A 27146-nucleotide genomic window follows, 5' to 3' on the forward strand; every position below is an offset into this window, starting at 1 on the left:
ACACACACAGTTACTAGGAGACGGTATGGGCACACACAGTTACTAGGAGACAGTATGGGCACACACAGTTACTAGGAGACAGTATGGGCACACACTCAGTTACTAGGAGACGGTATGGGCACACACACAGTTACTAGGAGACGGTATGGGCACACACACAGTTACTAGGAGACGGTATGGGCACACACACAGTTACTAGGAGACGGTATGGGCACACACACAGTTACTAGGAGACGGTATGGGCACACACACAGTTACTAGGAGACGGTATGGGCACACACACAGTTACTAGGAGACGGTATGGGCACACACACAGTTACTAGGAGACGGTATGGGCACACACAGTTACTAGGAGACGGTATGGGCACACACAGTTACTAGGAGACGGTATGGGCACACACAGTTACTAGGAGACGGTATGGGCACACACAGTTACTAGGAGACGGTATGGGCACACACACAGTTACTAGGAGACGGTATGGGCACACACAGTTACTAGGAGACGGTATGGGCACACACACAGTTACTAGGAGACGGTATGGGCACACACACAGTTACTAGGAGACGGTATGGGCACACACACAGTTACTAGGAGACGGTATGGGCACACACACAGTTACTAGGAGACGGTATGGGCACACACACAGTTACTAGGAGACGGTATGGGCACACACACAGTTACTAGGAGACGGTATGGGCACACACACAGTTACTAGGAGACGGTATGGGCACACACACAGTTACTAGGAGACGGTATGGGCACACACACAGTTACTAGGAGACGGTATGGGCACACACACAGTTACTAGGAGACGGTATGGGCACACACACAGTTACTAGGAGACGGTATGGGCACACACAGTTGCTAGGAGACGGTATGGGCACACACACAGTTACTAGGAGACAGTATGGGCACACACACAGTTACTAGGAGACAGTATGGGCACACACACAGTTACTAGGAGACAGTATGGGCACACACAGTTACTAGGAGACGGTATGGGCACACACAGTTGCTAGGAGACGGTATGGGCACACACACAGTTACTAGGAGACAGTATGGGCACACACACAGTTACTAGGAGACAGTATGGGCACACACACAGTTACTAGGAGGCAGTATGGGCACACACAGTTACTAGGAGACGGTATGGGCACACACACAGTTACTAGGAGACGGTATGGGCACACACACAGTTACTAGGAGACGGTATGGGCACACACACAGTTACTAGGAGACGGTATGGGCACACACACAGTTACTAGGAGACAGTATGGGCACACACAGTTACTAGGAGACGGTATGGGCACACACACAGTTACTAGGAGACAGTATGGGCACACACACAGTTACTAGGAGACGGTATGGGCACACACACAGTTACTAGGAGACGGTATGGGCACACACACAGTTACTAGGAGACGGTATGGGCACACACAGTTACTAGGAGACAGTATGGGCACACACACAGTTACTAGGAGACAGTATGGGCACACACACAGTTACTAGGAGACGGTATGGGCACACACACAGTTACTAGGAGACGGTATGGGCACACACACAGTTACTAGGAGACGGTATGGGCACACACACAGTTACTAGGAGACGGTATGGGCACACACAGTTACTAGGAGACAGTATGGGCACACACACAGTTACTAGGAGACGGTATGGGCACACACACAGTTACTAGGAGACGGTATGGGCACACACAGTTACTAGGAGACGGTATGGGCACACACACAGTTACTAGGAGACGGTATGGGCACACACACAGTTACTAGGAGACGGTATGGGCACACACAGTTACTAGGAGACGGTATGGGCACACACACAGTTACTAGGAGACGGTATGGGCACACACACAGTTACTAGGAGACAGTATGGGCACACACAGTTACTAGGAGACGGTATGGGCACACACACAGTTACTAGGAGACGGTATGGGCACACACACAGCTGCTAGGAGACGGTATGGGCACACACACAGTTACTAGGAGACAGTATGGGCACACACACAGTTACTAGGAGACAGTATGGGCACACACAGTTACTAGGAGACAGTATGGGCACACTCAGTTACTAGGAGACGGTATGGGCACACACACAGTTACTAGGAGACGGTATGGGCACACACAGTTACTAGGAGACGGTATGGGCACACACACAGTTACTAGGAGACGGTATGGGCACACACACAGTTGCTAGGAGACGGTATGGGCACACACACAGTTACTAGGAGACGGTATGGGCACACACACAGTTACTAGGAGACGGTATGGGCACACACACAGTTACTAGGAGACGGTATGGGCACACACACAGTTACTAGGAGACGGTATGGGCACACACACATTTACTAGGAGACGGTATGGGCACACACACAGTTACTAGGAGACAGTATGGGCACACACAGTTACTAGGAGACGGTATGGGCACACACACAGTTACTAGGAGACGGTATGGGCACACACACAGCTGCTAGGAGACAGTATGGGCACACACACAGTTACTAGGAGACGGTATGGGCACACACAGTTACTAGGAGACAGTATGGGCACACACACAGTTACTAGGAGACAGTATGGGCACACACACAGTTACTAGGAGACGGTATGGGCACACACACAGTTACTAGGAGACGGTATGGGCACACACACAGTTACTAGGAGACAGTATGGGCACACACAGTTACTAGGAGACGGTATGGGCACACACACAGTTACTAGGAGACAGTATGGGCACACACACAGTTACTAGGAGACGGTATGGGCACACACACAGTTACTAGGAGACGGTATGGGCACACACACAGTTACTAGGAGACAGTATGGGCACACACAGTTACTAGGAGACAGTATGGGCACACACACAGTTGCTAGGAGACGGTATGGGCACACACACAGTTACTAGGAGACGGTATGGGCACACACACAGTTACTAGGAGACGGTATGGGCACACACACAGTTGCTAGGAGACGGTATGGGCACACACACAGTTGCTAGGAGACGGTATGGGCACACACACAGTTACTAGGAGACGGTATGGGCACACACACAGTTACTAGGAAACGGTATGGGCACACACACAGTTACTAGGAGACGGTATGGGCACACACACAGTTGCTAGGAGACGGTATGGGCACACACACAGTTGCTAGGAGACGGTATGGGCACACACAGTTACTAGGAGACGGTATGGGCACACACACAGCTGCTAGGAGACAGTATGGGCACACACACAGTTACTAGGAGACAGTATGGGCACACACACAGTTACTAGGAGACGGTATGGGCACACACAGTTACTAGGAGACGGTATGGGCACACACACAGTTACTAGGAGACAGTATGGGCACACACACAGTTACTAGGAGACAGTATGGGCACACACACAGTTACTAGGAGACGGTATGGGCACACACACAGTTACTAGGAGACGGTATGGGCACACACACAGTTGCTAGGAGACGGTATGGGCACACACACAGTTGCTAGGATATGGTATGGGAAACACAGTCATCGGGTAGGGCAGATCACTCAGGCTGTACGGTGACATAGAGCAGCGAGGGATAAGAGCGCACCGTCACCCCACTGCTCCCTGTAATTTCAAAGATGGACGATTAACAACAAGGGAGGGAACGTTCCTGCAGCTGTGCCGTATATCAGTGTAACTACGGAGAACAGAACCTCGGCCACCCCATTAAGCCCCCGCTGTGCCATCATTAAATAAATCCAGAGATGTTCATTTTAGTAAGGTGCCCACAAAAGGAAGTGAAATCATTTTTACCAGTGTTTTTATTTTGCAAAAGTGAAAAAATCTGAGCCCATATTTAGCATTGCAGGGATTGCAAGGACGATGCGATAAAGATGTTGTAGGGTCTGAAATGTCAGCAGAGGCGCAGAAGAAACTATAGAGACCTATAAAGTGACCAGGACACGGATGCCTGACGCTGCAATCACATGAACGAGCTGTACTTGTGAGACTCGGGGCTTGTGTGGGCGCCACATTTAGTGTTCCGGGAGAGGGACTCCTAGCAATACCTATGGAGTCACTGCCTAACAGCCATATACTCTCCCACACTATATACATCACTATAATCAATATGGCCGGGAGGCAAGGACTCCATAGATAACTATTGTACTCGGAGTCCCTTTCCCGGTATAAGGTGCAGCCGGTGAATCCAGTGTACACATGGACCCAGTCTCATATGAATACGGTGCTACGGTGTTAGATGAGGTTGCCTGAAGAGACCCCCCCGAGTATAATAATAGCAATATTTGTTGGGGTTCGCTCTACCAATACCCTTGCTGCAGGCCAGTGGCCTTACTTACAGATCCCCACTCTTGATCACAGACACTTCTGTCTTCCCTTCTTCTTCCCATCAGGGGGCCCTATTGATGATATATGAGACACACGGGGTCCCCTGGAGGGCAGAAGGGGAAGTGGAGGTGGCCGTGAACCGGAACGGGGATCGATAAGTAAATGGGGCCCATTATCTGCTGGGTCAGGGCCCGCTGGGCGCCCTAAGATCACCAGCCCTGTGGTAGCCGTTACAGCCCTACTTATGACGCTGATGCTGCCCATAAATTACTAAATGAGAATCAATACCACGAGGACTTTCTTTCTCTTTGGTCTTTGTAACTATTTTCATATATATTACTGATAAAATCTTATTATTTCCAGGAAAGAGAATGTGTCTAGGGGAGAATTTTGTTCGAATGGAACTTTTTATCTTTCTCACCACCATCCTGCAAAACTTTGAATTGACATCTCAGACTGAATTCACTGAGAGTGACATTGCTCCAAAAATGTTGGGGTTCTTAAATGCCCCGATTGACTATGAGCTGTCATTTGTACCTCGCTCGATCTAATGGACCTTGGTCTTCCAAAGCAATCTATGTATGGAAAATAAAGAGAATGGGGGAATTGTTTGAGTCTCTTGAGCCTGATTTTCCTTTATTCTTTGCATTTTGAGGCCCACATTGTGGAAACGCAGCTTTTTTTGTTGCAGATTTTGCTGCAGAAGCGAGAAGTAGAAGAGCTTACCCTATAGGTCCATTCTTTTTTTTAACTTTTCTTGGCTTTGGCTCAAAAAATTGCAGCTCAATTTGCATTAAAAAAAAGCTGTGTTTTCGTCTGCAGCCTTGATGTTTTGCACCGTGTGCAGGATCTATCTTTGTTTTGCACCTATTTTCAAGACATTTACACAAGACTTGTCACAGAATTTGGGCCTGGTTAATCTAGATTAACACTTTCCTAAGCATTTATAATGTGAGCCTTTAAGAACACAATGCAAAAAAAGAACAAATGTGCATTCAACTGGAAAAGTGCAAAAAGTTGCAAATTAATTCTGCTCACTATATGTGGATTGCAAATATTTAACCTCAATGATGAAATTGTGCCAGGAGATAACTCTGACCCCATGGAATTCTGAGTTAGTAGGTTGAAGCAATGGAAGGAACTGGCCTAGATTGCTATGGGCGTTGTATCTTGTCCAGTCTCAAGTAGCCGAGAAGGTGTTCAGCGCTGCCAAGCCATTGTAACATCTCAAAAGATAGTACTGTCAACAGGTAGCATGGAAAATCATTAGATCTACTGCACTGCTGGTGCTGCTCCTGAATAGCTAACACCACTGACACCACTCAGCAGACATGTCCTGCGGACGTGTCATTCATGTTATCCTTTGCCACACTACCACGGCTACCACCATTAGGCAGATATGTCCTTCAGCTTGGTCCACCAAGGTGACAGGCAGAGGGCTGAGTCCAGATATATCAGAGCCAGGTTTCTGACATATGTGTGGTCCAGGTTGGATCTGGAGTAGAATTCAGCCCAGGTATAGATCCTGGGCTCGTTACTGGGCCAGAAAAGGCTGCAAAGCTGGCATTGTGTGCAGAGGAGGTGGATGGTTGTGTCCTGTGACCCTAAGTCTGGTGAGACTATATTGTGCGTGTTTTGATCATGTGAGTGGAAGTAACTCACACGTATAGCTAGGTTATCAATTCTGTTTAGTTAGTTGCTCAGACGAGCAGGATTTTTATTTTTTTTTATTTTTTTGCCTGAAGTTAATGCTATATTTTGTTTTGCTCATTTGGTGCTTGAAGTGAAGGTTTATTTATTTATTTATTTATTTAATTAAACCAGTTTGCTGCACGTTTTGGGTCCATGTCTTGACTGTTTGGGTCAACACCACTGATTCTACCGAGCCAACTTCTCCACAATGGTTAAACTCTAAGTTTGTATCCTCTGCTTACCATCCATTTTGCCATAGACATGCAGGTCACTTTGACATTACTTAAGCTGTGTTTGCCTTAGAGAGATAGAAATTAGATAAATTAGATAAATTAGATAGATTAGATACATTAGATACGCCTTTATGGTGTAGAGAGTCTTGTACACTAGGTATTATAAATATATATAGTCCTAGGAGCCCTGACAGTGTCATACACTATGTATTATAGATATATATAGTCCTAGGAGCCCTGACAGTGTCATACACTATGTATTATAGATATATATATATAGTCCTAGGAGCCCTGACAGTGTCATACACTATGTATTATAGATATATATAGTCCTAGGAGCCCTGACAGTGTCATACACTATGTATTATAGATATATATAGTCCTAGGAGCCCTGACAGTGTTATACACTATGTATTATAGATATATATATAGTCCTAGGAGCCCTGACAGTGTCATACACTATGTATTATAGATATATATAGTCCTAGGGGCCCTGACAGTGTCATACACTATGTATTATAGATATATATAGTCCTAGGAGCCCTGACAGTGTTATACACTATGTATTATAGATATATATATAGTCCTAGGAGCCCTGACAGTGTCATACACTATGTATTATATATATATATATATATATATATATATATATATATATATATATATATATAGTCCTAGGAGCCCTGACAGTGTCATACACTTTGTATTATAGATATATATAGTCCTAGGAGTCCTGACAGTGTCATACACTATGTATTATAGATATATATAGTCCTAGGAGTCCTGACAGTGTCATACACTATGTATTATAGATATATATAGTCCTAAGAGCCCTGACAGTGTTATACACTATGTATTATAGATATATATATAGTCCTAGGAGTCCTGACAGTGTCATACACTATGTATTATATATATATATATATATATATATATATATATATATATATATATATATATATATATATAGTCCTAGGAGCCCTGACAGTGTCATACACTATGTATTATATATATATATATATATATATATATATATATATATATATATAGTCCTAGGAGCCCTGACAGTGTCATACACTATGGATTATAGACATATATAGTCCTAGGAGCCCTGACAGTGTCATACACTATGTAATATATATATATATATATATATATATATATATATATATATATATATATATATATATATAGTCATATATAGTCCTAGGAGCCCTGACAGTGTCATACACTATGTATTATAGATATATATATATATATAGTCCTAGGAACCCTGACAGTGTCATACACTATGTATTATAGATATATATATATATATATATATATATATATATAGTCCTAGGAGCCCTGACAGTGTCATACACTATGTATTATATATATATATATATATATATATATATATATATATATAGTCCTAGGAGCCCTGACAGTGTCATACACTATGTATTTTTTATATATATATATATATATATATATATATATATATATATATATATATATATATATATATATATATATATAGTCCTAGGAGCCCTGACAGTGTCATACACTATGTATTATAGATATGTATATAGTCCTAGGAGCCCTGACAGTGTCATACACTATGTATTATAGATATATATATAGTCCTAGGAGTCCTGACAGTGTCATACACTATGTATTATAGATATATATAGTCCTAGGAGCCCTGACAGTGTCATACACTATGTATTATAGATATATATAGTCCTAGGAGCCCTGACAGTGTCATACACTATGTATTATAGATATATATAGTCCTAGGAGCCCTGACAGTGTCATACACTATGTATTATAGATATATATAGTCCTAGGAGCCCTGACAGTGTCATACACTATGTATTATAGATATGTATATAGTCCTAGGAGCCCTGACAGTGTCATACACTATGTATTATAGATATATATAGTCCTAGGAGCCCTGACAGTGTCATACACTATGTATTATAGATATATATATAGTCCTAGGAGCCCTGACAGTGTCATACACTATGTATTATAGATATATATATAGTCCTAGGAGCCCTGACAGTGTTATTGGGTGACACTTGACATTAGTAGGTCACATCTGGGGAAGCAATAAATGAATTCTGTTGTGCAACCTCTTTCCATGCTGATAGTGCAGTCTCCAGAAAATACTAGAAGGACTGACCATGCGATGACCTGCGCCCATTCCAAATGACACCTGTCGTGTAACTTATCGCACAATGTAATGCAAACAATTCACAATGCATATTACAACAATACACCAATAAAGCTTTGTGGTTAGTACAGAACATCTGCTGTGTGCATAATCTGAACAGGGAACTAACCCTTCCTGTGCCTATCTCAAGCCACTAGCCACTAAAACATGGAAAACACCCTCTTGTTCAAGGTTTCATGTTCACCACCATAAGCTATACATACATGTGAATAATGGCCTTGACCAAATTGTTGGCACCTTTTTAAAACTGTGGGTAAATACCTTTGTCTCCAGCATGCGATACTTGTTCAAACTCCCTTGTGGCAAGTAACAGGTGTGGGCAATATAAAAATAACAGCTGAAACTAGATAATCTTTGCATTGTGTGTCTGTGTGCACCACACTAACCATGGAGAACAGAGAGGACAAGAGAGTTGTCTAAAGATTTGAGAAACAAAATTTTTGAAAAATACCAATACAGTAATCTCAGGGTTACAAGTCCATCTCCAAAGATCTTGATGTTCTTTTGTCCATGTTGCACAACATAATGAAGAAGGCTTCAGGCTGCAAACCTCAGAGTATATCAAGTGGAAGCTCAGGGGTGGGGACAAAAGTAAAAAAATAAAAAAAACATTCATAGTCACCTTCCGTTACCTCTTTTGGAACTTCTTGTGGGGTTTGGTGCTCTCCTGTGATGTCATACACCTGGGTTCACGGCTGTGGTTTGGGCCACCATGATGTTATGACCAAGACCCAATCACAGGCTTTAGTGGTGACCCCGGACACATGACATCACAGAGGAGTAACAGATGTCATCAAGGAGGCAGAGAAAGAGCGCTGGATGCGAGGAGGCGCAAAAGAGGTAACGGAAGGAGAGCACATTACACTGATAAATAATATACCTTTCTTATGTATGTCAGTTTTGTAGACTTGAAGAAAAACAACTTTTAAAATCTTATGCAAATGATACGTTTGGTGCACTGGAGGCGGACCCTCAGCACTGGAGCACTGCTCAAGTAAGACGCATGACACCATAAATTCCGCCATTATCTTTATTTTCCATACACTGGATAGATTGCTTTGGAAGACCAAAATACATCAGATCTAGCGAGGTACAAATGAGATCTCGTAGTGAATGGGGGTGTTCAAGAACCCCGACATTTTTGGAATAATGTCACTCTCAGTGAATTCAGTCTGGGACGTCAGTTTAAAGTTTTGCAAGATGGTGGTGATAAAGATAAAGAGTTCCATCCGGGCCAAATTCTCTCCTGGACACATTCTCTTACCTGGAAATAAGAACAGTTATATGTACATGAAAGAAGAAGAAGAAGCAGAAGAAGAAGCAGAAGAAGAAGGTCCCTGTGTGGGTCATTTATTCTCATCTGCGGTCAGCTACTCTTTTGCTCCACTTCTGGTCCACTACTCTTATGGTGCGTCGGCGTCCACTTCAATTTAAAGTGGTTATCCAGTTTCTAATATGGATGGCTTAGCCTAAGGATAGGCCATTAAGAGAAGGGATGAGAATAAAAAATTGGGTACAACTGTATTCACACAAATTCTCCAAAAGTTTCAGGTTCAAAACTTTTGTGATTCACCAGCCACTAAACAATATTATACCCAGGAGGTTAGAAAAAGAACAAAAAGGGTTAGAGTAGTGCCTGACCCTGAGCATGCTTATAGCATTACTGAGAGAGCTAGGCGCACACTTCTCTCTTTTCCTTTCTGTGTGGTCAGAGCAGAAAAGGAAACTGAATGTATAAGGGACTTTCATCTTCCCAAAATGCAGAGGCTTAAGAGAGTGCATGGTGCAGGTCCCGAGAGAGTGCACGGTGCAGGTCCTGAGAGAGTGCACGGTGCAGGTCATGAGAGAGTGCACGGTGCAGGTCCTGAGAGAGTGCACGGTGCAGGTCCCGACAGATTGCACGGTGCAGGTGCCGATAGAGTGCACAGTGCAGGTCCTGACAGAGTGCACTGTACAAGTCCTGAAAGAGTGCACGGTGCAGGTCCTAAGAGAGTGCACGTTGCAGGTCCTGAGGCAACGTCTACCTCGGGACACAACAGGCAATGAAATGTAAGGTCACAGATTGAAGGACATTTTATGACATCTTGATCAGCTACTGAGCTGCCACTTTTTTAATTATAGTAAAGAGTTCTGTATTGTCACAAAACTTTATCGATAATTCCTACATTTTCGCTATGAGCCATATATTCCGGCTTCTATGAAGAAATACCTGCAGAGAAAGCCATCAGGGCGTCGTTCTTCATGAACCTGCCGCTCTCATCCAAGAAATGGTTTGGATTAAACTTCCATGGAGAAGAGAAATATTTCTTGTCCCGGTGAACGGTGCAGAGTAAGGGGTAAATTTCTGTGCCCTAGAAAAAAAAATATCTATTTGTTATGTTTGTTTAATAAAATATCAGTGCGATGTATCAGGAGAGGAAGACGTCAGGAACGAGGTCTCTGCATTTCTTCTTTTGGAAAAGTGGGGAAAATATGATGTCAAATTGTTTTATATGTAAAAGTAACTTACCGTATTTTCCGGACTATAAGGCGCACATAAAAACCTACGATTTCCTCAGAAATCGTAAGTGCGGCTTATAGTCCGGTGCGGCTTATATATGGATGGAAGCGGCGGCAAAGACTGCGTGCCGCTTCCATACATACATAAAAGGCACCGTAAGGGTGCATTCACACTACGGAACGCCAGCGTGTATCACAGCCGTACACGCCGGCGTTACAGCAGGGCTGCCGGACACTTTCTATTCATTTCTATGGAAGCCGGCATAGAGCACTCCCCATAGAAATGAATGTACAGACATTTCCCATTCATTTCTATGGGAGCAGGCATGCGAGCGCTCTCTATAGAAATGAATGGAAAAAAGCAGTCCATTCATTTCTATGGGGAGCGCTCGCATGTCAGCTCCCATAGAAATGAATAGGAAGTGTCCGGCAGCCCTGCTGTCACACCGGCCTGAAACAGAACGTGAAACTTACCCAGCGGTGCAGGGCGGGCGGGCGGGCATTCAGGCCTCCTCTTCCTCCGATGTTCCGTCCTTCTCCTCCGGCGCTCGCTGATAATGGCCTGGGCGCATGCGCAATATCATAATGCTTCTACTGCGCATGCGCCCAGGCCATTATCAGTTAGCGAGCGCCGGAGGAGGACGGAACATCGGAGGAAGAGGAGGCCTGAATGCCCGCCCACCCTGCACCGCTCGGTAAGTTTCACATTCTGTTTCAGGCTTTTATTTTAAAACGGGGGGGGGGGGGGGTAGTTTAATCTAACTTTTACGGTTGGGCTCTATCAGCATGATTTTGCTGATAGAGCCCCTCCTCGCCTGCCGAGCACTTCCAATAGAAGCGGCTGGCACGCGGGGGGTTAAGCGGCCGCTGGCAAAGTCTGCCTGCCGCCGCTTTCAATAACATATAATGCGCACCGGACTGCGGCTTATAGTCCGGTGCGCCTTATATATGAACCGAGACGGACTATAAGGCGCTCATGGGCAATGCGGCTTATAGTCCAGTGCGCCTTATATATGAACCGAGACAGACTATAAGGCGCTCATGGGCAATGCGGCTTATAGTCCAGTGCGCCTTATAGTCCGTAAAATACGGTATATGTGACATTGGGAAAATTCTGGCCCTAATTCTGGAAATCTGTGACCTGTATAAATAACATAACTTCATGACTTAATCACTTAAGACTCAGACTGTAAATATAATGAGGATTTTTTTTGAGATAAGGTCCAAGGATTGGCTTCAGCGCCAGACATTTTGGGCCATCATATAGTAGGAGCTCATTGTATATTAATACCCTGTCTGAGGTGGAGGGTCTTGTTGCCCCCTCTCCTATATCTATCTCCCTCCTGTCCGACCTACCTTAGGGATCTGATAACCTCTAAACTGGACATCTCTTGTCACCATACGTGGCACACTCATAGGAGTAATGTCAGCAAATCTCTGGACCTCATGGACAAACGCCTGCGTATAATGCATTTGTATCCTGTCCTCAAAATGTGGGACCCGATCTCGTCCAATCACTTCATCAATCTCATCATGGAGTTTAGCTGTAATGAAAGGTACATGAGATTATTAGATCCAATATAATCCACCATTAGTAGGTCCAGTCATGTAATGTGAGAAGTGACTCTGGGGATAGATCTTTACAGTCGCGGCTTCGCTCATATTAGTGCTCCGAGCCAACCCCTTTAGGCTGACCTCGCCACCATTGTCCATCAGGAGTTTCGGTTTTTGCTATGGCGGTGTAAGATACTCCAGCTCTCAGGATTGTTGGGGGTCTCAGCATTCAGACCCTTCTGATCAACAATTGTGGCTGTTTATGTGAAAAGGGCCCACACTGTCGATATGGAGTTCTTGGTATCATTGTAACGGTTATGGTGTAACATTTTTTGTTTTGGACTATTTTCTCTATAATTAGTATCGACGATCTGGGCCCTTTTCACGTAAACAGCCACAATTTATTCTCTATAGTATTGATAGCAGATAAGTATTGTTTGTGGCATCAGCCCTTTGATGGATTTCCCCAGTAATATTCAGGGGATGAGTGTCTGATTGCTTGCAGACCCCTTGTTTTGGGAATACCCCCTTAAGTCCCTCCCCCCAGGAGTCACACACCTTGTATATCGGGATACTTCAGTAGGATAAGCAGTGCATAACGCAGGGTGGTGGTGACCGTCTCTGTACCGGCTAGAAACAGGTCATGGGCTGTCACCAGGAGATTTCTTAGCTGAAATTCAGTATTGGGATTATTCTTCTCCTGTGGAGAGATCATAAAAAATATTATATCATCTAATAGAGAATTTTTTTTTTTTTTTTTTTAAGAAACAATAGTAAATATGTTGCAAACTAGCAGAAGGACCGGGCTTCGCACAGGTATATTACATTTTATTTAATCCTTCCCCGTGTAGTACTGTGTTTAGACGCAAGTATCTAATCCTTGCTGGTGTGATACTGTGTGCAGATGCACGTATCTAATCCTCCCCCATGTGGTATTGTGTGAAGAGGCGTGTATACAATGCTCCGGCAAGTGAAACTGTGTGCAAACGTGCGTATCTAATCTTACGGCATGTGGTACTGTATGCAGATGTACATTTCTAGTCCTCCGGCGGGTGGTACTGTGTGCAGACACGTGTATCTAATCCTATGGCTTGTACAACTGTGTGCAGCTGCACGTATCTAATCCTCTGGCGTGTGGAACTGTAAGCAGATGCGTGTGGTACTGTGTGCAGACATGCTTATTTAATCCTTTGATGTGTGCAACTGTGTGCAGATGCTTGTATCCAATCCTCTGGCATGTGATACTGTGTGCAGATGCATGTATCCAATACCCCGGCGTATGGTACTGTGTGCAGACTCGCGTATCTAATCCTCCAGCGTGTGAAACTGTGTGCAGACGCGCATATCTAATAATACGGTATGTGGTACTGTGTGCAGACTTGGGTTTCTAATCCTCTGGCGTGTCAAACTGTGTGCAGACGGTCATGTGGTACTGTGTGTATATGCACGTATCTAATCCTCCCCTGTGTGGTATTGTGTGAAGAGGCGCGTATCTAATCCTATGGCGTGTGGAACTGTGTGTAGACGCGTGTATCTAATCCTACGGCATGTGGTACTGTCTGCAGACGCGCATATCTAATAATACGGTATGTGGTACTGTGTGCAGACTTGGGTTTCTAATCCTCTGGCGTGTCAAACTGTGTGCAGACGGTCATGTGGTACTGTGTGCATATGCACGTATCTAATCCTCCCCTGTGTGGTATTGTGTGAAGAGGCGCGTATCTAATCCTATGGCGTGTGGAACTGTGTGTAGACGCGTGTATCTAATCCTACGGCATGTGGTACTGTCTGCAGATGCGCATATCTAATCCTCCCCCGTGTGGTATTGTGTGCTGAGACGCGCATCTAATTCTCTGGTTTGTAGTACTGTGTGCAGAGACATGTATCTAATCCTCCAAAGTGTGGTACTGTGTGTAGACGCGCGTATCTAATCCTACGGCATGTGGTACTGTGTGCAGACGTGCTTATCTTACGCTCTGGTGTGTGGAACTGTGTGCAGATGCGTGTATCCAGTCCTTTGGCATGTGGTACTGTGTGCAGACATGTGTATCTAATCCTTAGACATGTGGAACCGTGTGCAGACGTACGTATCTAATCCTTCAGTGTGTGATACTGTGTGCTGATCTGTGTATCTAATCCTCTGATGCGTGTATCTCAGTTTGGATATCAGTGTTGTATTGTGTATGTGGAGTGACCGTGTGTATTGCAGTTGGAATATGAGTGAAAGACTTGCAGGTTTGTATTGGCTAAGGGGGGGGGGGGGGTCACTGTGTTTGGAATGCTGTATCTCAGCAACGGTACGTCTGAGCGAGTTGGAGTCTCGTCTTAAACCTTCCTGAATACTTAAAGTATCTCTGTACAGTCGTTTGGTTTGCAATAGAGAACAGACAGACAGACAGACAGAAGTTCATTTTTATAATATAGAGAGATGAAGGCCGGGAAGTGACGCCTCCACCTATGGGCAGACCTGGCGCCAAGTCTTCTGATACTGTGAAGGTTGTAAATAGAGGAATCAAAAAAAATCTTGTTATCCTTCAGAGTTTCCTTCATTGCGATTAAAGGTCATTTTCGAGTTCTAACATCAATTTGGACTCTAAACATATGTCTGGTCAGTAAATCCATAACGAAACACATTTGTAAAGTTTTCTCCCCCCTCATCTGCTGGCCCTTGTTATTCTGTAGATAATACCTCTTGCATTCTGATGAGGAAGCTGTCAATGAAGTGTCTGGGTGCGGTGGGGTCCAGGGTCTCCAGACTGGTCTTCACTCTCTCATGTACAAATTCAGCCAATTCTTCGGAGAGAGTGACTATCCTCTGGTGAGGTCCAGGAATGTGGTTCATGATTATTGGGAGGATGGAGATCAGCTGTAAAGTTATGTAGAAGATATTGTAGAAGATGTTACAAAGATCTGGATTATTTCTTATACTTCAGGGAGTCACTCGGGTACCTGACAAGACTAAGGAGGTCCAGCCCACAGCCCATAGCCCAGGACGGGACAGGACGGAGGAGAACGGGATAGATCCTGGCCATATAACCATTAGGAGACCATCCTATAGTCAAGATCACAGTTTTTCCAAAGGTCGTCAATTCTTGCTGTGTATTTGCATTACACCGCACTAGGGACTTGCGGATGTCACTCGTGCAGCGGCTGAACTTCTACAGCCCCTTTCATTCAATGAATGGCAGCCACAGAAACAGGACTGCAAAATTGGACATTAATAGGACCTGTTTCATATTTTGTGGCCCAGACTTTCATCCTGCATGCGTGACTGTGTCATTCATGGTCAAGTGTATGGATCAATTGAAATTAATGGGTCAGTGTTCTATCCAGGAGAGACCCAGATAGCACAATGACCAGTCATACGGTCGTCTGCAAGGGGGCTACGAGAGACTCACAAAATACACAGTGATAGAAAGATTTGGTAGGGGGTAAGCAACCTCCCCATCCAGCTTCACACTACACTACATGAAGGAAATGGACTTTATTTATAATTGCAGCATGGGAAGGGCTCGTACAGCAGGGGGCGCTACGTTATGTATGTCACGTGGGAGCAAATCCCAGCTATGAATCTTGAGAAGCGAGGAAGGAAGGAAACAGCAGCGTGGAGATGGGATAGTGGAAACATGAAATGGGAATATCCTTTAAGATCAGCAATACTCAAGCTAGTTACCTGTCCCCAGGTAGAAGACGCTAGATGGAAAAATTCATCCACGATTCCAAGTAGCTTCCAAAATCTCTCATCCTTGTACTCAAATCGATCTCCAAAGGTGAAAGCACAGACAACATTAGAAGTAGCGTCCATGAGCATCTTATGTGGATCAAAAGACTGACCTGGAATGGAAGAGAATATTTTACTATCTGCATTTGTATCCATCCATCCATCCATCCATCCATCCATCCATCCATCCATGTATCCATCCATCCATCCATGTATCCATGTATCCATCCATCTATCCATCCATGTTTCTATCCATCCATGTATCTTTCCATCCATCCATCCATCCATCCATCCATCCATCCATCCATCCATCCATGTATCCATCCATCCATCCATGTATCCATGTATCCATCCATCTATCCATCCATGTTTCTATCCATCCATGTATCTTTCCATCCATCCATCCATCCATCCATCCATGTATCCATCCATCCATCCATCCATGTATCCATCCATCCATCCTTGTATCCATTCATCCATCCATCCATGTATCCATCCATCCATCTATCCATCCATCCATCCATCCATCCATGTATCCATCCATCCATCCATCCATGTATCCATCCATCCATCCATCCATCCATCCATCCATGTATCTATCTATCTATCCATCCATCTATCCATCCATGTATCCATCCATCCATCCATGTATCCATCCATCCATCCATCTATCCATCCATGTATCCATCCATCCATCCATCCATCTATGTATCTATCCATGTATCCATCCATCTATCCATCCATGTATCCATCCATCCATCCATCCATCTATCCATCCATCCATCCATGTATCCATCCATCCATCCATCCATCCATCCATCCATCATTCTTAGTGCAGTATTTGATAAATCCTCCCATTTGCCTTGAACTATTTTAGTTAGAATCCAGTCTTTTGGGTCCCACCTGCCCATACTGCAGAGTGTTGACCAGTTATTGGTTACAGACATGAGGATGGGTACAATAAGCTCGATGGCTGCAGGTCATACTTGGCGATACAAAGCAATCACATGTTACAGAACCTACTTTAACTTTAGGTTAACTTTGGAGTGCTTCTTGACTGAGGCTGGGGAACCGAGGCTCAACAAGTCCACCAAAGGGTTGGATGGAGGCCATTCCCTGCCCAGCTGGTTCTCCCAATCATTGACCTAATCATAATTCATTCCCAAACTCTATCAGCCATGAATATGTACAAATAGACATTGGTCTTGGCCATACTTCTGTTGTGTAGAGATGACCACAGCGTTGAGTGAGTTGTATCTTCACCATCTGGAATATGATGGTCAATTTTCTCATTCTAACTGCCCATGTGCTTGTCTCCAGGAGCCCATTGGGCCATCAGCCACCAGCTTCACTATATCAGTCCATTTGACATTCAGGAATGAGTTGTAGCATGGCCATGTAAGCAGTGGATGTGACGGCCGTACTTGAGAAGAGGACGAGCTCCTTGTCATAGTCTTGGCTAATTCTGTTCCTATCCATCTCATTTCCAGTATTAGGTGCTATAGTCAGTCATACTTGGAGATCAGTTATATCCAGATATGAGGCTGGTGTACTCCATGTCTTACCATTAGATTTCCTGAATTCATCCACGATACATTGCGCTTCAATCTGAATTTTCTCCTCAATACTTCTCTTTCCAACCCCAAACTCCTTCATTGTCTTCACAGTGAAGGTTCGGAGGATCCTCCACCTTTCTCCATTGCTCAGACTAACACCTGTAAGGGAACATTGCAGAATATGAATGAACTACACAAAGATTAGAATGAGTGTGCGACACACTGACCGGCCATGTCTGCTTATTCAGTACTGTATGGGATTATATGGGGCTATATGGGATTTCTCCTGCTCCGGACATTGGGCTCAGCACATTTTGTAGGTCCTCTCCGCCCTCTTTGTGTTGACTCCATGGTTCTGACTTGCGTCATTACACAATAGTTCTCTCTTCCTAAAAGTTTGGACTTCGTAGAAGTTTGATTTCTTTTCTTTTTTGCTTTTCCTGTGAGTTTCCTAATGGTCACATTATTGGGGTTATCAGAGGGGATTACACTGCATTTCTCTGCAACCCTAAAACAGCGGCAATAGGTCTGTGGTCATGTGACTCTGTTTGGGGCTCCCCTGGTGGAGATCTCAGATCCTGCTGTGCCCATCATGGGTGGTCTGCCTGTAAGGGCCGTGTCCACTAACGTATACAATAACTACCCCACCGACATATACAGTAACTACCCCACTGACATATACAGTAACTACCCCACCGACATATACAGTAACTACCCCACTGACATATACAGTAACTACCCCACTGACATGTACAGTAACTACCCCACCAACATATACAGTAACTACCACACCGACATATACAGTAACTACCCCACTGACATATACAGTAACTACCCCACTGACATATACAGTAACTACCCCACTGACATGTACAGTAACTACCCCACCGACATATACAGTAACTACCCCACTGACATATACAGTAACTACCCCACCGACATATACAGTAACTACCCCACCAGCATATACAGTAACTACCACACCGACATATACAGTAACTACCCCACCGACATATACAGTAACTACCCCACTGACATACACAGTAACTACCCCACTGACATATAAAGTAACTACCCCACCGTCATATACAGTAACTACCCCACTGACATGTACAGTAACTACCCCACCGACATATACAGTAACTACCCCACTGACATGTACAGTAACTACCCCACCAACATATACAGTAACTACCCCACCAACATATACAGTAACTACCCCACTGACATATACAATAACTACCCCACCGACATATACAGTAACTACCCCACCGACATATACAGTAACTACCACACCGACATGTACAGTAACTACCCCACCGACATATACAGTAACTACCCCACTGACATATACAGTAACTACCCCACCGACATATACAGTAACTACCCCACCAGCATATACAGTAACTACCACACCGACATATACAGTAACTACCCCACTGACATGTACAGTAACTACCCCACCGACATATACAGTAACTACCCCACTGACATATACAGTAACTACCCCACTGACATATACAGTAACTACCCCACTGACATGTACAGTAACTACCCCACCGACATATACAGTAACTACCCCACCAGCATATACAGTAACTACCCCACTGACATATACAGTAACTACCCCACCGACATATACAGTAACTACCCCACTGACATGTACAGTAACTACCCCACCAACATATAAAGTAACTACCCCACTGACATATACAGTAACTACCCCACTGACATATACAGTAACTACCCCACCAACATATACAGTAACTACCCCACCGACATATACAGTAACTACCCCACTGACATGTACAGTAACTACCCCACCGACATATACAGTAACTACCCCACTGACATATACAGTAACTACCCCACCGACATATACAGTAACTACCCCACCAGCATATACAGTAACTACCCCACTGACATATACAGTAACTACCCCACCGACATATACAGTAACTACCCCACTGACATGTACAGTAACTACCCCACCAACATATAAAGTAACTACCCCACTGACATATACAGTAACTACCCCACTGACATATACAGTAACTACCCCACCAACATATACAGTAACTACCCCACCGACATATACAGTAACTAGCCCACCAACATATACAGTAACTACCCCACCAACATATACAGTAACTACCCCACCAATATATACTCCACCGACATATACTTCCCTTACCGTAACCCCGGGCAAACTTCTCAAGGAAGAAAAGGGGGCCCCGAGCACCAAATTCTTCACCCCGATCAATAAGCGCCTCCTTCACAACCTCATATCCGCAGAGAACAACCACTGGTCGTGGACCGAAGTAAAGGGTATAAACTGGGCCATATTCATCCCACAACTGAAAAACAGGTGGCAAAATATCATTATGATATATATATAGTGTCAGCCAAAAGTATTGGCCCCCCTGCAATTCTGTCAGATAATCCTCGTGTTCTTCCAGATAATGATTACAGTCACAAATTCTTTGGTATTATCTTCATTTAATTAGTCTTCAATGGAAAACCACAAAAAGCCAAATTGGATCTAATTCCACAGCAAACATAAAAGAGGGGGTAGACAAAAGTATTGGCACTGTGTGAAAAATCATGTAATGCTTCTGTAATTTGTGTAATTAACAGCACCTGTTACTTACCTGAGGCACCTAACAGGTGGCGGCAATAACTAAATCACACTTGCAGCCAGTGGAAATGGATTAAAGTTGACTCCACCTCTGTCCTGTGTCCTTGTGTGACCACATTGAGCATGGAGAAAAGAAAGAAGACCAAAGAACTGTCTGAGGACTTGAGAAGCAAAATTGTGAGGAAGCCTGAGCAATCTCAAGGCTACAAGTCCAAAGACCTGAATGTTCCTGTGTCTACCGTGCGCAGTGTCATCAAGAAGTGTAAAGCCCATGGCCCTGTGGCTAACCTCCCTAGATGTGGACGCAAAAGAAACATTGACCAGAGATTTCACCGCAAGATTGTGCGGATGGCGGATAAAGAACCTCGACTAACATCCAAACAAGTCCAAGCTGCCCTGCAGTCCGAGGGTACAACAGTGTCACCCCGTACTATCCAGCGTCAGCGTCTGAATGAGAAGGGACTGTATGGGAGGAGACCCAGGAAGACCCCACTTCTTACCCACAGACAGAAGCCAGGCTGGAGTTTGCCAAAACTTATCTGAGAAAGCCAAAACCGTTCTGGAAGAATGTTCTCTGGTCAGAGGAGACAAAAGTAGGAAAAGGCCTCAACATAGAGATTACAGGAAAAAAGAGAAGAAGACGCCCCCTACAGTCAGACATGGCGGAGGTCCCTGATGGTTTGGGGTTGCTTTGCTGCCTCTGGCACTGGACTGCTTGACCGTGTGCATGGCATTATGAAGTCTGAAGACGACCAACACATTGTGCAGCATCATGTAGGGCCCAGTGTGAGAAAGCTGGGTCTCCCTCAGAGGTCAGGGCTCTTCCAGCAGGACAAGGACCCAAAACACACTTCAGGTCAGCACTAGAAAATGGTGGTGAGAGAAAGCCCTGGAGACTTGTAAAGTGGCAGCAATGAGTCCAGCCCTGAATCCCATAGACCACCTGTGGGGGAGGGGGAGAGATCTCTTGGTGACAGTTTGGAGAAGGCCCCCTTCACATCTCAGGGGGGACCGCGAGCAGTTTGCCAAAGAAGAAGGGTCTAAGATTCCAGCAGAGCCTTGTAAGAAACTCATTGCTGGTTAGCGGAAGCGGTTGTGCGCAGTTATTGTGTCTAAAGGTTGTGCTACCAAGTATTAGGCTGAGGGCGCCAATACTTCTGTCCGCACCAGTTCTGGAGTTTTGTGTAAAATAATCAATGATGTGACTTTTTTTTCATTCTCTTTTTTTCATTGCAAACAAAATAACTGAAGATATTACCAAAGAGTTTGTGCTTGTAATCATTATCTGGGGGACACCGAGGATTATCTGACAGGACTGCAGGGGGCGATACTTATACTGTATATACCCTGTGTCACTTATATACTATATAAGAGTTTGTGCTGTGTAATCATTATCTGGGGACAGCGAGGATTATCTGACAGGACTGCAGGGGGCGATACTTATACTGTATATACCCTGTGTCACTTATATACTATATAAGAGTCTGTGCTGTGTAATCATTATCTGGGGGACACCGAGGATTATCTGACAGAACTGCAGGGGGCGATACTTATACTGTATATACCCTGTGTCACTTATATACTATATAAGAGTCTGTGCTGTGTAATCATTATCTGGGGACACTGAGGATTATCTGACAGGACTGCAGGGGGCAATACTTATACTGTATATACCCTGTGTCACTTATATACTATATAAGAGTCTGTGCTGTGTAATCATTATCTGGGGGACAGCGAGGATTATCTGACAGGACTGCAGGGGGCGATACTTATACTGTATATACCCTGTGTCACTTAAATACTATATAAGAGTCTGTGCTGTGTAATCATTATCTGGGGGACAGCGAGGATTATCTGACAGGACTGCAGGGGGCGATACTTACACTGTATATACCCTGTGTCACTTATATACTATATAAGAGTTTGTGCTGTGTAATCATTATCTGGGGGACACCGAGGATTATCTGACAGAACTGCAGGGGGCAATACTTATACTGTATATACCCTGTGTCACTTATATACTATATAAGAGTCAGTGCTGTGTAATCATTATCTGGGGGACAGCGAGGATTATCTGACAGGACTGCAGGGGGCGATACTTATATTGTATATACCCTGTGTCACTTATATACTATATAAGAGTCTGTGCTGTATAATCATTATCTGGGGGACAGCGAGGATTATCTGACAGGACTGCAGGGGGCGATACTTATACTGTATATACCCTGTGTCACTTATATACTATATAAGAGTCTGTGCTGTGTAATCATTATCTGGGGACACCGAGGATTATCTGACAGGACTGCAGGGGGCGATACTTATACTGTATATACCCTGTGTCACTTATATACTATATAAGAGCTTGTGCTGTGTAATCATTATCTGGGGACACCGAGGATTATCTGACAGGTCTGCAGGGGGCGATACTTATACTGTATATACCCTGTGTCACTTATATACTATATAAGAGTCTGTGCTGTGTAATCATTATCTGGGGACAGCGGGGATTATCTGACAGAACTGCAGGGGGGCCAATACTTTGGCCAACACTGACTATATATATGTATATTCATATAGAAGGAAAAGTATCTGACCGACCTTCATGAGAGAATCCACCAGCTTCCCTCTCTTAATGTGCAGCAATGTCCCTATAAGAGGCAGGGGTGCGGGACCCGGAGGAAAGTTACGTCTTCGGTAAAAGGTGTCCCAGGTTGTGTAGATGAAGATACATATAAGGATCAGGATTCCCGTCCATGTAACGTCCATGGTCTGTTCATAGACTTAGATTCCACAAAGACAACCAGTGAATAGATCTTCTCCGAATAAGTGATCGCTCTCGAGCACAATACACATGGATAGGAGGAGACATCTTGGCTGGCAGCCACTGGTGCCGGATTAACTCTTTATTGGCAAGGAAAACATTATAACAAGTCTTATTTCAGATGATGTTTTGTACAATCCATAGGATTTAGCTCCTAGGGCTCCTAGGACTATATATATCTATGATACATAGTGTATGACACTGTCAGGGCTCCTAGGACTATATATATCTATGATACATAGTGTATGACACTGTCAGGGCTCCTAGGTCTATATACCTATAATACATAGTGTATGACACTGTCAGGGCTCCTAGGACTATATATATATCTATAATACACAGTGTATGACACTGTCAGGGCTCCTAGGACTGTATATATCCATAATACATAGTGTATGACACTGTCAGGGCTCCTAGGACTATATATATCCATAATACATAGTGTATGACACTGTCAGGGCTCCTAGGACTATATATATATATCTATAATACATAGTGTATGACACTGTCAGGGCTCCTAGGACTATATATATCCATAATACATAGTGTATGACACTGTCAGGGCTCCTAGGTCTATATATATATATATATCTATAATACATAGTGTATGACACTGTCAGGACTCCTAGGACTATATATATCTATAATACATAGTGTATGACACTGTCAGGGCTCCTAGGACTATATATATCTATAATACATAGCATATGACACTGTCAGGGCTCCTAGGACTATATATATCTATAATACATAGTGTATGACACTGTCAGGGCTCCTAGGACTATATATATCTATAATACATAGTGTATGACACTGTCAGAGCTCCTAGGACTATATATATCTATAATACATAGTGTATGACACTGTCAGGGCTCCTAGGACTATATATCTATAATACATAGTGTATGGCACTGTCAGGACTCCTAGGACTATATATATCTATAATACATAGTGTATGACATTGTCAGGGCTCCTAGGACTATATATATCCATAATACATAGTGTATGACACTGTCAGGGCTCCTAGGACTATATATATCTATAATACATAGTGTATGACACTGTCAGGGCTCCTAGGACTATATACTGTATATCTATAATACATAGTGTATGACACTGTCAGGGCTCCTAGGACTATATATATCTATAATACATAGTGTATGACACTGTCAGGGCTCCTAGGACTATATATATGTATAATGCATAGTGTATGACACTGTCAGGGCTCCTAGGACTATATATATGTATAATACATAGTGTATGACACTGTCAGGGCTCCTAGGACTATATATATGTATAATACATAGTGTATGACACTGTCAGGGCTCCTAGGACTATATATATCTATAATACATAGTGTATGACACTGTCAGGGCTCCTAGGACTATATATCTATAATACATAGTGTATGACACTGTCAGGGCTCCTAGGACTATATATATCTATAATACATAGTGTATGACACTGTCAGGGCTCCTAGGACTATATATATCTATAATACATAGTGTATGACACTGTCATGGCTCCTAGGACTATATATATATCTATAATACATAGTGTATGACACTGTCAGGGCTCCTAGGACTATATATCTATAATACATAGTGTATGACACTGTCAGGACTCCTAGGACTATATATATATGTATAATACATAGTGTATGACACTGTCAGGGCTCCTAGGACTATATATATGTATAATACATAGTGTATGACACTGTCAGGGCTCCTAGGACTATACATATCTATAATACATAGTGTATGACACTGTCAGGGCTCCTAGGACTATATATATCTATAATACATAGTGTATGACACTGTCAGGGCTCCTAGGACTATATATATCTATAATACATAGTGTATGACACTGTCAGGGCTCCTAGGACTATATATATCTATAATACATAGCGTATGACACTGTCAGGGCTCCTAGGACTATATATATCTATAATACATAGTGTATGACACTGTCAGGGCTCCTAGGACTATATATATCTATAATACATAGTGTATGACACTGTCAGGGCTCCTAGGACTATATATATGTATAATACATAGTGTATGACACTGTCAGGGCTCCTAGGACTATATATATATATCTATAATACATAGTGTATGACACTGTCAGGACTCCTAGGACTATATATATATATCTATAATACATAGTGTATGACATTGTCAGGGCTCCTAGGACTATATATATCCATAATACATAGTGTATGACACTGTCAGGGCTCCTAGGACTATATATATATCTATAATACATAGTGTATGACACTGTCAGGGCTCCTAGGACTATATATATCTATAATACATAGTGTATGACACTGTCAGGGCTCCTAGGACTATATATATCTATAATACATAGTGTATGACACTGTCAGGGCTCCTAGGACTATATATATCTATAATACATAGTGTATGACACTGTCAGGGCTCCTAGGACTATATATATGTATAATACATAGTGTATGACACTGTCAGGGCTCCTAGGACTATATATATCTATAATACATAGTTTATGACACTGTCAGGGCTCCTAGGACTATATATATATCTATAATACATAGTGTATGACACTGTCAGGGCTCCTAGGACTATATATATCTATAATACATAGTGTATGACACTGTCAGGGCTCCTAGGTCTATATATATATATATCTATAATACATAGTGTATGACACTGTCAGGGCTCCTAGGACTATATATATCTATAATACATAGTGTATGACACTGTCAGGGCTCCTAGGACTATATATATCTATAATACATAGTGTATGACACTGTCAGGGCTCCTAGGTCTATATATATATATATCTATAATACATAGTGTATGACACTGTCAGGACTCCTAGGACTATATATATCTATAATACATAGTGTATGACACTGTCAGGGCTCCTAGGACTATATATATCTATAATACATAGCATATGACACTGTCAGGGCTCCTAGGACTATATATATCTATAATACATAGTGTATGACACTGTCAGGGCTCCTAGGACTATATATATCTATAATACATAGTGTATGACACTGTCAGGGCTCCTAGGACTATATATATCTATAATACATAGTGTATGACACTGTCATGGCTCCTAGGACTATATATATATCTATAATACATAGTGTATGACACTGTCAGGGCTCCTAGGACTATATATCTATAATACATAGTGTATGACACTGTCAGGACTCCTAGGACTATATATATATGTATAATACATAGTGTATGACACTGTCAGGGCTCCTAGGACTATATATATCTATAATACATAGTGTATGACACTGTCAGGGCTCCTAGGACTATATATATCTATAATACATAGTGTATGACACTGTCAGGGCTCCTAGGACTATATATATGTATAATGCATAGTGTATGACACTGTCAGGGCTCCTAGGACTATATATATGTATAATACATAGTGTATGACACTGTCAGGGCTCCTAGGACTATATATATGTATAATACATAGTGTATGACACTGTCAGGGCTCCTAGGACTATATATATCCATAATACATAGTGTATGACACTGTCAGGGCTCCTAGGACTATATATATATCTATAATACATAGTGTATGACACTGTCAGGGCTCCTAGGACTATATATATCTATAATACATAGTGTATGACACTGTCAGGGCTCCTAGGACTATATATATCTATAATACATAGTGTATGACACTGTCAGGGCTCCTAGGACTATATATATCTATAATACATAGTGTATGACACTGTCAGGGCTCCTAGGACTATATATATCTATAATACATAGTTTATGACACTGTCAGGGCTCCTAGGACTATATATATATCTATAATACATAGTGTATGACACTGTCAGGGCTCCTAGGACTATATATATCTATAATACATA

The 27146-nt window shown here is 43.1% G+C and overlaps 2 protein-coding genes across 2 annotated transcripts in view; one reads left to right on the forward strand and one right to left on the reverse strand.

The window, feature by feature from the left end:
- Positions 1 to 4876, forward strand: part of LOC142185094 (cytochrome P450 2G1-like) — an 85189-nt gene extending 80313 nt beyond the window's left edge. The window contains exon 9 of the mRNA XM_075260347.1: positions 4689 to 4876. Coding sequence (XP_075116448.1) covers positions 4689 to 4876 — 188 coding nt within the window. The remainder of the gene's footprint in view (positions 1 to 4688) is intronic.
- Positions 4877 to 9553: 4677 nt separating this feature from the next.
- Positions 9554 to 23205, reverse strand: LOC142184673 (cytochrome P450 2A6-like). Its single transcript, XM_075259716.1, has 9 exons — positions 23038 to 23205; positions 19996 to 20158; positions 17811 to 17960; positions 16198 to 16358; positions 15214 to 15390; positions 13083 to 13224; positions 12327 to 12514; positions 10681 to 10822; positions 9554 to 9735 (listed from the first exon to the last, which is right to left on the reverse strand). The coding sequence occupies exons 1-9, from the start codon at positions 23203 to 23205 to the stop codon at positions 9554 to 9556; spliced, it is 1473 nt and encodes a 490-aa protein (XP_075115817.1).
- Between the last annotated feature and the right edge of the window lie 3941 nt (positions 23206 to 27146).

The sequence above is a fragment of the Leptodactylus fuscus genome, chromosome 11 (genome assembly GCF_031893055.1).
Source record: "Leptodactylus fuscus isolate aLepFus1 chromosome 11, aLepFus1.hap2, whole genome shotgun sequence".
Lineage (NCBI taxonomy): Eukaryota > Metazoa > Chordata > Amphibia > Anura > Leptodactylidae > Leptodactylus > Leptodactylus fuscus.

Coding starts and splice junctions, on each gene's coding strand:
- LOC142184673 (XM_075259716.1), bottom strand. CDS start 23,205: ATGGACGTTACATGGACGGGAATCCTGATCCTTATATGTATCTTCATC. Junction 20,159..23,037: donor TGGTGGATTCTCTCATGAAG/GTCGGTCAGATA, acceptor CCTGTTTTTCAG/TTGTGGGATGAATATGGCCC. Junction 15,391..16,197: donor CGTCTTCTACCTGGGGACAG/GTAACTAGCTTG, acceptor ATAACTTTACAG/CTGATCTCCATCCTCCCAAT.